The sequence below is a fragment of the Pseudoliparis swirei genome, chromosome 18 (genome assembly GCF_029220125.1).
Source record: "Pseudoliparis swirei isolate HS2019 ecotype Mariana Trench chromosome 18, NWPU_hadal_v1, whole genome shotgun sequence".
In the NCBI taxonomy this organism is placed as follows: domain Eukaryota; kingdom Metazoa; phylum Chordata; class Actinopteri; order Perciformes; family Liparidae; genus Pseudoliparis; species Pseudoliparis swirei.
The window spans coordinates 15,281,524-15,292,605 of record NC_079405.1 but is presented as its reverse complement, the minus strand read 5'-3'; the positions used below and the strand labels follow the sequence as shown (position 1 = coordinate 15,292,605).

At 43.4% G+C, this 11,082-nt stretch overlaps 1 protein-coding gene across 1 annotated transcript; it reads right to left on the bottom strand.

Annotated features, from left to right (window-relative positions):
- Positions 1–236: 236 nt before the first annotated feature.
- LOC130208453 (RNA-binding protein 15-like) lies at positions 237–4,995 on the bottom strand. Its single transcript, XM_056437599.1, has one exon. It carries the CDS (start codon positions 4,609–4,611, stop codon positions 2,059–2,061), a length of 2,553 nt encoding a protein of 850 aa, XP_056293574.1. The 5' UTR covers positions 4,612–4,995; the 3' UTR covers positions 237–2,058.
- Between the last annotated feature and the right edge of the window lie 6,087 nt (positions 4,996–11,082).

The following is an 11,082-nucleotide window of genomic DNA, read 5'->3' as shown; positions in this document are numbered from 1 at the left end:
AGAAGGACTGAAAAAAACATTCTAGTGCGGACGATTTCATTTTGAATGAAGCTCCTCGCGAGGAAGTCGTTCAACAAATGACGATCATCGACAAAATGAGATCTCAGAAGCGAGGCTGACCGCCCACCGATTCTCACACTTCCCTTTCCTCTCTGCTGGGAGGCTCCTCCTGTCAAAGCGAGAACGCCTTTTGAGTTTGATAGACAACTCCAAGAGAGGAAAAAAGGTCACAACGGTCGTCTTCCAAGGCAGTCGTGTTTCCCACGAAAGAGTAAATTTATTGAGACAAAATCTATCAAGTGCTTGTTGCACTTTGACGGTTAGGTATACTTCTTAGGCCCATGAGGATGTTCTCCATTCCTCTCTCCAGATATCATTTCTCCTTTTGAATCACAGTACTCAAATCAAAGCAAGAAATATAATCATGAACAGTCCCTTCAGAGGAAGGTGCGTGTAAGGCCACTGGAGGCTGGCCTTCGCTCCTCCTCTCACTCATTCTGAAGTCCACTGAGAGGAGAGCCAGTTTCTACTGGTCCTGATCAGTCATGAGAGATATGCATCACATGACCTACAGAGTCTTTACATTTATTTAGAGGTTATATCTTCTTTTTCTAAAACAGTACATGCTTTGCTGGACTAGTCAATGTAATCACTGGATTCAAACATAAGAATAGTGAAGACTTGGATCAACCGGTGACTGTTGTAAATCAAATTCGATGCCAATAAAAGTACAATATGAAAGGGGTGGACGCAAAAGCAAACCTGGGTGATGTGATCAGATCAATATATTACCCAGCTTGATTAGTCAACTGATAAATACTTTCTCGACTAAAAATATAAAAGTTGTTTAATCAATCAGTTCTATGTTGATATATCTTTGTTCTCTTCTTTGGTTTTGACAGTTGATAGGACAAAAGAAAATGCTATTTTGATGACATAAAAAAACAGTACAATTGTTCCCTTTTTTCTATTCTACTGCAGAGCAAATCATTATTTATTTAACCAAGAAAATAACCGGTTGCTTAAATCAATAATTAAAATATTCATCAGTTTTAACCCTAACTATTTGTTTATGCTACAATGCACACCTTGGGGGTCAAAATTAAACATGGAGCTTAAAATTGTCTCTCGAAATAAAATGCATATTAAAACTAACATAAGTAGCTTCTTAAGAGTACCGCTCTTTCCAAGGTCATCGTGTTGACCGACATCGTGATGTACAGGCGATCGCTGCTTGTGTCCACCCCTCCAAACTTCTACCAATGCTGAGTGACCTTACATCACATAAACCTCCAGATGTGGCTCAGACAGGAGCATTTATGTTAATGTCATCTATTTCTCTCAAACCGTTAATGCCCTACGATTTAACAGAATGCATTTCCACAATTTTCTTTAGCTTTAAGCAGGACTGGCCTAAAATGACAACAATAGAAAAGCTGTTATATAATGACACTTTAAATCAAAAATGTTTACTTGGTCAGAAAAAAGTAATACAGATGCACATCTGGAGTAATCCTATTCATGAGCAAAAGGTAAAGCTTTAGAGCAAATGGATATACATCCTAAAACATATGCACGCGTTTGGTTTAATTTTCAAAGGCTAACTGTACAAACATAGCACTGCAAATGTGTCGACACTAGCCGTTGAATCTATGCTGAAAACAGATTAAATTAAAGCAAAAATACTCATTGCATTTTTAAATGAGAGAAGGCAAAATATAGCATTGATTCACAACACTGTAGCTTGCTCTGAATTACTTTAGAAATACATCTTTCAAGTACATTAATCTGTTAACTAAATAGCAGAACGCAGCATCTCACCCGAATTATTAATGAAATGTATCAATTTATCAAAACCTTTTTAAATTTAACGTGATTTTCATTTCTATAAACAATTCACAGGATGAGATACAAGCTACCATGCAGGTATGGGAATATAAAGTTATCATGAATCACAATTTCCTGTTACTCTGTTGTCATTACTTCTCCCTGTTTTTACAACTCTCAGTGTAACAGTTCATGAGTGTGAAAAGAGACATTGAGAATATTTCGTTATTCTTATGATGGCGCTCCTCTGATAATGACCATCACCATGTAGTCATCCTCTGACTTGGCGAACGCTTTGGCCGAAGCACCAACAAACTGCTGGGAGAATTCACATGGAGGGAAGGCGTGAAGGACTCCTCCGGGGTCCTTGTCACGGCCCCCCCCCACAGGGAGGCCGATGATGCCGGCGGCCTCCTTCTGCTTCAGGTAGGAGACCAGATACTTGAGAGGTTTCTCGGCCGAGCTGCTGGCGTCCTGGAGCCCTTCGTCTTCGCACTTCCCGGGCACGGCCAGAAGGATGGCGTATCCGCTGGAGCTGGCAGCTTTGATGCGACGTGAAACTTCATCTTTTTTGGCTTGGTCCAGGCGCAGGCGCTGGCTGATCTTCAGCTGGGACGCGTGGCCTCCTGCGGAGCCCTGCGGCAGCAGACTGGTCGCCACCGCCAGGTCCCCCTCCAGCAGGTGCAGCGATGTGGGGAAGCTGCTGTTCTTCAGCAGGAGGACACCCTGCCAGACCGGACTCAGCTTCTCTCCGCCCGCCGCCGGCTTGGACTGCTGTCCAGACTTGGCGGCATGAGAGGGGGGGGGGCGTTCCAAGCGGTCCTCCTTCTTCGCTGGGCTCTTGGACGAGTCCATCGCTTTGACGGTGCGGTCCTTCTCAGCGCAGGCGCCTGTCGCAGGTGGGGTGAGTGTTTTTCTTCTCTTGTCTCCAGAGCCAGTGTTCGGGCGCTCTCTGACAGGGGAGGTTCTGACCGCACGAGTCAGACGTTCGGGGTCACTGTGGCTGTGGCTATTCCCTCCAGGGCTGCGCTCTAATGAGTTGCCGTGGCGGCGCAGACCAAAGTCGATTTTGTCGGGCGAATGATCCGGCCGACTTCCATCGTCCAAATGTCTCCTTTTACGGTTTAAATCTCTGCCTTGTAAATCACGGTCTATTGACCAGGTCTCATGGGAACGCCTCTCGAGACGATCCATCGGGTCGAAGCCTGCTCCTCGCATTCTATCGTGGACCCCCACGCCAGACCACTCAGCACTGGCGTACGGGCCCCTGTCTCTGAAGCGAGCAGGAAGCGGAGGGGACCTTTCCCTCCCTCTCCCCGAGTCCGTCAGGCGGTGGGCAAAGGGCTCCGGAACAAAGTCATAGTGTGGCAGGGGAAGTGGGAGCTGCACGTACTGCTGGTGCTTGTAGTGCTGCTCTGTATCGGCAAAGTCCACTCTCAGTCTCCTGTCGGGGCCACCGAGAGGAAAGCCTCTCATGTGAGAACATGCAGCCTGAGCAGCATCCAAACTTTCATACTGGATGTACGCCCACACTTCACCTTTTCTGTAGTCTATAGTCCTGATGGTACCAAAGCGGTCAAACTCCTTGGCTAGTGCAGCGAGTGGAACCCAGGGTCCAAGGCCCCCCACCCACAGCCTTGTTGTGGGTGTTGGTTTACCATACCCAATTTTAATTGGGTTGTGGCCCACCACTTTCCCTGACATCGCTACTTTTGCACGATGAGCCATGTCAAGATTCTCAAACTTCATGAATCCATAGGTGTTGCTCTGGCCTCGCACTGCCCGCTTTATATCCACTTCTGTGATCATCCCGAACCTGTCGAACGCCCTTCTCAGGTCACTCTCCGTCACACCGATGTCCAGATTGCCCAGAAACAAAGTCCTGTTTGCCCTCTGGTCATCCTCAGGAGTCATCAGGTCCTCCTCGCGGAAAACAGCACATTCAGGGATAAACGGAGGTCTATTCCTGGCATCGTACACTGAAAAATCTCTGTCTCTTTCCAGGTCTCTGATGTGAGGGGGTGGAGGCAGAGGCGGAGGAGCGGGAGGAGGGTGGGCGAGCCGGCCCATGGCCAGCTGCTGCAGCCGGTAGTCTCGATACCCCATCCCGGTGGGAGAAAGGGGCCTCTGAGAGTGGAGATGTCTGGCTGCTGGGGAGAAATTGTCTTTTAAAACCGGGGAGCGGCTCGGGAGTCTGTTCGTGTACACGGTCTCTATCTTCAGAGGCCGGTCGTACAACACGAGCTTCCCGCGGGCGTGTTTGGCGGAGCGAGCGTCATCCGGCCTCCTGAAGTTCACATACGCCACCCTGTTGTCGTTTTCTCGAGTTATTTTCACACTGACGTCCCCAAATCTCTTAAACTCGTGAAACAATCCATCCTCTATCTCCTCGTCGTTCAGCTGGTTGCCCAGTTCACTTATCTTGAGAGTCTTGTACTCGTTTTCAGGGTTTGACGGAGGCCGCGGGTCGCTGCGTGAACCGGACCTGGATGTTTCCGCGTCGATGTCAGCGCCTCCGTACGGCTGTTTGCCCGGGACACCTTGGTAGTCGTAGCCGCTACTAGTCCGACTGGATGAATTATGTCCGTCTGGATCCCTCATGTCTCTCTTCTCGCTGTGTAAACTTCTCCTGGACGAAGCCCCGCTGTGAGCGGCGCCGTTGCCGTTGTTGCTGCCGACCGTCGACAGCGCTCCGCTCTTCTTGCTGGCCGGGTGGCTTCCTCCTCGGCCGTCATCTGGCGCCCGAGAGCGTTTCTTCACCGGCGACCGCTCTTTCCCCTTCATTTCCCGAAGCCGATGTACGCAGTATACGCACGTACTTTTTTTTAATCTTCTCTCTGTCACTGAAATGGACCGTAATTGACTAAACTTTCGCAGTTTCCACGACACACTCAAGCGAGCGACATAACCGCCATGTTGGACTACTCGCCTGCTGTACGGGAAGTCCCGCCTACACGCCTGTAGAAGAAGTTGATTGGCTAAGCGGGCTGTCACACGCGTGAGCAGGATGTTTGCCCGCCTATCATAAACAAGGGTGCGGCTCTGCTCTGGGGTCAGAGTCTAGTTCCTGACAGCAGAGTTAAATAATTGGTCTGTTAAAGTATTTGTACAGGCTGCATTGTGACCTAGAAATAAGGACACTGACTGTTATTGAGTCATAGATGACAGGAAAACAACACTTTATTTACATTGGGGAGAGTGGGACTATATATACAGCTGGGAATCTATCGTGCTTATAGATCCCAGCCTGGGATCCATCAAGCATGTTGTGCATATTGTGCAGGCCAGAGCCTTTTTAAGGAGCAGCTGTGTATAAGTAATGCATAAATCGTGTGTCTGTGCCATGTACTGTATATAGGTCTATACTGGATAGAATAAGATGAATGCATGATACAAAAGTGCTTTGGAACACTTGATCTTTACATCTTGTGCATGAAAGCATTTAGTATACCTCACTTATTATACAGTATGGGTAGTAGTTATCCACACCACTGTAGAATATATGCAAGTGACAATGTTGATATTGTGTGGCTTTAGTTACTATGGGATGGATTACTACTGCAGATAAAATACACTGTCTACTGTATACTTTCACACTTCTCTCTTTCTTTCGATTAAAGAAATATTTATAATATTGTAGTTGTTGATTATACGTGCTATGTTTGTGTTAAAGAGTGGCAACGATGCAACATATATACGTAGTAGGATAGGTAGTGTTGTTTAATGGCACAGTGTATATTTCTCTTGTATTTTCTAGCCTATTGATTATTTTGTTATGACAATACGAGTTCATTCCGTGCGTTTATGTTTATGTTTATGTGTGTGCGTGTGCGTGTGCGTGTGTGTGTGTGTGTGTGTGTGTGTGTGTGTGTGTGTGTGTGTGTGTGTGTGTGTGTGTGTGTGTGTATGTATAAATTGCGCTCCTGTCAGCCTGCTCCATGAAGTGGCTGCCAGGTAGTGGTAGTGGAGAGAAACAGTTCACTTTGAAACCTCAGCCAGACTGTCTCTATGTTCAGTCTATTTCCTGGAAGTTTTGAATATTATATATTTAATATTGACTGAGTATTGCCCCATCATTACTCAGAAAGAAAAGGAAAACATTGAATGTAACTTAAATATAAAACATCATATGTATATGCTATTCAAAACAAACCAATATAAAAACTTGGTTTAATTAAATTAATTCTTTTTTAAAGCGGAATTTGTTATGAAAACTGTCCAAATTCAACACATTTTCATGTCACACATTAGAATCCTTTACACGTTTACATGTCAACTTAAAAAGTTTACATTTTATAATACTGTGTGTGTGTTCTATGTTTTATTAAATAATTGATTGAAATACAGAACAAAACAACAACAACAAATGATATATATATATATAATACATTAAAACAAAGTTCACATGTACACATCTAAACGTATTGATGTCAAATAATCACCTCTTGATCATTTTCAACAAAAAGGACATAATCTCCCTTCTGTGTGAGAGTTATTTCAAGTATTTGTTCTGGATTTTAATTTAGATTTTGTCTTAAAAGGATTATATTGTCCAAAACAAATCCATACAAAGTCATCATTTCTGTTACATTCTCTCACATCATCAGTTCAATAACATGTAATGAACCTCCCAAAGTCTCCTCATTTAATTACACGATGACGTCCCCCATTTGGAATGAAATGTGTTTTAAAGGCGACCTTGAGTTCAATTCCATTTCAATAAACCTTTTTGCTCGTGTTTTTCTTACAGTAATTACGCCGCACCAACCCAAACTGTACTTCAACCCACGTAATTCATACTTCACAAATCTAGGTTGTGGGTTATTTTTGGATGTGTGGGCACTTTTATTATTGATGCTAATACACAGAAATAAAATGCTGAAGCATTAGGGCGCTCCCACGCGTAGGATTACAGCCTGCATGACAGCCGGGGTAGAAATGGTCGTCCAATTAAACTGTGTTGCCTTATAGACATAAAAGCGGACGATTCAGTAACTTTTGTGGCACACATGCAAAGATATACACACACCAATGCATGCCGAAGTCTGTTTCTTCAGTCTACTTCCTATTTCTTTATGAGCTTCCTGAGATTCTTAAAAAACAGGGAGAAAAAATCTTGAAGAATCCTGGGAAATATTGTTTTCTCTCCCCATTATATTCTATTATCTGCCCATTATATATACAAATATATATATATATATAACTTATTTGTTCTCGATAACTTTCAATCTGGATTCCTTTTTTTGAATCTCTGACCCTAGGGATATTTTAAAAGGATTATGTTATATTAAAAATGGGGACAGAAGCTTCGCCCTCAACCTCGTGAACTGGACTGGCCCCTCTTTGAGTGACCATCTGTTTCCTCTATAGACTGTCACATGTCCCCCGCGCAGGCCCACCAGGCAATCTGCCACCCGGTATTAAAATGGGTTTAAGTGTGTTTATAAAGATAGTATGAGCAGGGAAATTTGTTCCTGCTTTAAATCTCTTACCAATATCCAGATCAGTTGTTTGTCCTTGATTAAAGCATTCATCCATCAATGTGTTTCATAATGTGGAAAAGTTATATAGTTGCTGCTGCTTGCTTCCACCAGTGGATAACGAACAGAAACCTTTACTCAGTAATGTTTTCAGAGACTGCAGCAATGAACTCATTGAAATACGAAAACTTACATTTACTGCAACAGAAAGGGGTTTCATCTGATAACCATCAAATACAGAATGGCATGTGAGGGTCTTTGTGAATGAGGTATTAAAAGAGGAAATCTTCAAATGATTACAGCTTTTAATGAGTTTCTATTTTTGTGCATTGCATTAAGGTGAAGAGCATGGCCTGACCCACTGCACACCGGCCTTCACGTGTGACAGATGCTTCGTAACAGACCTGTTTGTGTATTCTTGCCAACCAAAGGACACACACTCCTTCACCTGTCTCACCTGAACCGGCACACACTCCTTGATGAATTCCCCATCATGTGTGTGAAAATGTGAGCTACAGTGTCACATCCCTTTTCCGTATCATGACACCCACCTGGTTTTTAAATGCATTCATCTTTAAAGTTTCTCATTGTAACTTAAATTTAACGACAATAGCCCTCAAGCAGTACAACAGCTTCTGAATACATCGCGTGTAAAGAAACAGACCGTCTTGGAGTGTTGCCGTACGGCAGAGCACTGCAGTGTGTGCCCGACATGACCCACTTTCTCCACTGTCTGAACACCTGCTCAAAACTAGCGTGACCCTGTGCACTGATGTACACCGGCAAAGCAGAATACAACCGAGTGAGAATGCAGCGACAGATTAAGCAGAAAGCCAAGACTTTTGTTTTTGTTTTTTAATAGTAAAACCAAGTTATGCATCATCATATCAATGAAAATGTCTTGTTTTTGTCTTTCCTCAACAATGTTTGTATTCACTTGTTTTGCGTGATGAATTGAGGTATTGTGAGAAAATGAGCATCATTAATAAATTATCAGTGCATCGATCACACTGATAAATATAGACATTGATTGCTTTGAATACCCCGCTTGCATCCATCCAAAGTGTTCACAGTCGCTTCCAGCAGGATTTGCAGTGTAAATGTAATACATTTGTTCAAGTGCTTGGACTCAGAATAATGGACTAGATAAGTGATACCACAAAGCCCAGTGCAGAGTGAATCTATTTTTAGGAACTGAGAGTGACCCAGACAGCACAAAACACAAGGGGAGAAACAGGAGGGGCGGGGGGAGATGAGGGGAAGAGAGCAAAGGGATGGGAGGGTGGAATATAAATGAGACTGGAGTGAAGGAAAAGTACTGAGCGGATCTAGTGGTGCCGATGCAGAATGCATGAGCACACGTGAGTAGAAGTGGGCGTGGGAGAACAGAAATGGAAGTGGGTGCTGCAAAGCGACGGGGAGACAATGTGAAGTAAGAGGCGGCTGAAGGTGAACGGCGGGGAGGAGTGGAAATGTGCTGGTAAAGGATGCTGACGTCAGACACCAAGCACCATGAGATACAAGAAATATGGAAGATATTTGAAGTAAAACCTCCAAGGGTGGGGGACACTGCGTATAGGGAGTGCGACTGACTGAGAAAAAGAAGATGAATGAGTATATAAAAATCTAAAAATAACTGCATCACCCAGCCTTTAAAACATGTAAACGGGAAATGTTAAGGACTGTAAAATCTACTGACAGGAAACACTTTCTCACAAGCTTCCATGGCGTGGAGTTCACGTGTATGCTGAGGTTATTGGTCATGATAGCAGCGTGGCCTTATGGGTAGGAATGCCAGTCTGTCGTTTTAGGCCCCTACTTTGATCTTAATTGAAATGTCTCTACAACTACTGGATAGATTGCCATTATTTTTGGACAGTCATATCGTTCCCAGAGGATAAATCCTACATGCTTTGATGATCCCTTGACTTTACCTTAAGAGGTTCACATGAGGTTGACTTTGGTGGTTTGAGTGAAATATTTCAACAACTTAGATTGTTAAAATATGGCCAATAAAATAGTGAGCATTGTGTACCTGCTAAACATCAACCTGTTGGCATTTTCCTCGAGTGAACGCTTTAGCATTAGCTCAAAGCTCCACTGTTTCTATTTAATACCGTTCTATTTAGTAAAGCCTCACAGAACTGCTAGCTTGGCTGTTTACAACTGATGCTGACTAAACAAGAACCAAAAAAAGACTTGATGTTTAATTAAAGGACATCAGGTAAATGAATATAAGACTGCAGCTCCTCCAACCCAGATGGGACTGCGCGGTCATCGCTAACCAGAGAGGGCAAACAGCGCCGCAGTGCCAACAGTCCCACAGGCCTGCTAGGCTCCTGATGCAGGTTGAATAAAACACTTTACTATTATGCAAGTGACACATCACTGTCCACTTAGCAGATGCCTTGCAGCAGTTACGGCTGAACTGTGGTCATCAAGAGCTCCTCAGTAGGCTACTAGTTTGTATCATGTTTACTGTCATTGTTGTGCTACATGATTGTAATTCTTGTTTTAAAACTGGCTTCATCAAACTTTATCATCGAGTTAGACTTGTTCCTGTCTAAATGGGCTGTCTCAGACATTTGCAGTGCGGAGATGAGACAACGTCTGTCATATGATCCTGAGGTTGCTGTAGCAACTGCTTCCAGCAGTCAGCTAGAGGCTTCAAAAGCGTCAAGCACCAGGTGTAGAAATACTAAAAACACATCAGAACCAGAAATCATCTTGGATGCCACACACTCTGATCCAATGTGAGGTCCTGGGACAGGGATGTCGCATGTGTACAGTTTGTAAAGCCCTTTAAGGCAAATTTGTAATTTATGATATCGGGCTATACAAAATAAACTGAATTGAATTGAATACAAATATTTGAACAACACCCTACTGCCAGGCCTAGATACAGAGAAAATGAGATGGGACTATGTGGTCCAAAAGTACTGTAGAGGTCATGTCTTATATGTAGTCAGTTGAATCTGTGTGAATGCGTATTCATCTAACAGGCTTTTGTTCCCATAAAGCCTCTTGATTCCACATGTTTACTCTTCTATGTTCCATATCATCACTGAGAACAACGTCCATATTGATACATTAATTTGATTTGATGCAAATGAAGAGGAATATGTAGAAGCAAGTGAGAACAAACATATTTTAGGAAGACATGTTTGAACGTAGAACAAAATAAAATCGTATGGGTCAGGGTTGAAAAATGGCCCGTCGACAATATCTTCCGCCCAGATCTCGGTGGTGTTGAAGAATATTCTGGCGGATGGTGCATGATTTATGGTCTCCTGGGTGACTGTGTCTGCTGCAGTCGTGTCACATGTCCAATGTCTGATAGAGAACGACCACCTAGTGCAAGTCCTACGTTTGATCAGGGAGATAAAGCTGTAAATTACAGATTCTATGAAGATAATTAAATGTGTTTTCTCTTAGAGAGTGGATATCTGTCCCAAAAAAAAGTAACATGTTGAGGTATTTGCACTTTACTTGACTCTGTCCATGTTCTTCTTTCCTCTTATACTCCATATATTTGACAGCTGTTTGAGATGAGGCTGCTTTTACATACAGCACATGCAATATCGTCAAATCATGTGAAATCTGATGCAATCATATAGATTTAACTATTCACACTGACAGGGGCCTCTTTTGCTCTTTTACAAAGTCAATTTGTGGGTGCATATCTTTTACTGTAATTGTTTTACACACGAATGATAACTATATTAGCTAGCTCTATTTACACTATAACGCAAACAAGTTGTATAATATATTCAGA

Bases quoted from the DNA above. Each gene is read 5' to 3' on its own strand.
- LOC130208453 (XM_056437599.1), bottom strand. From the start codon at position 4,611: ATGAAGGGGAAAGAGCGGTCGCCGGTGAAGAAACGCTCTCGGGCGCCA.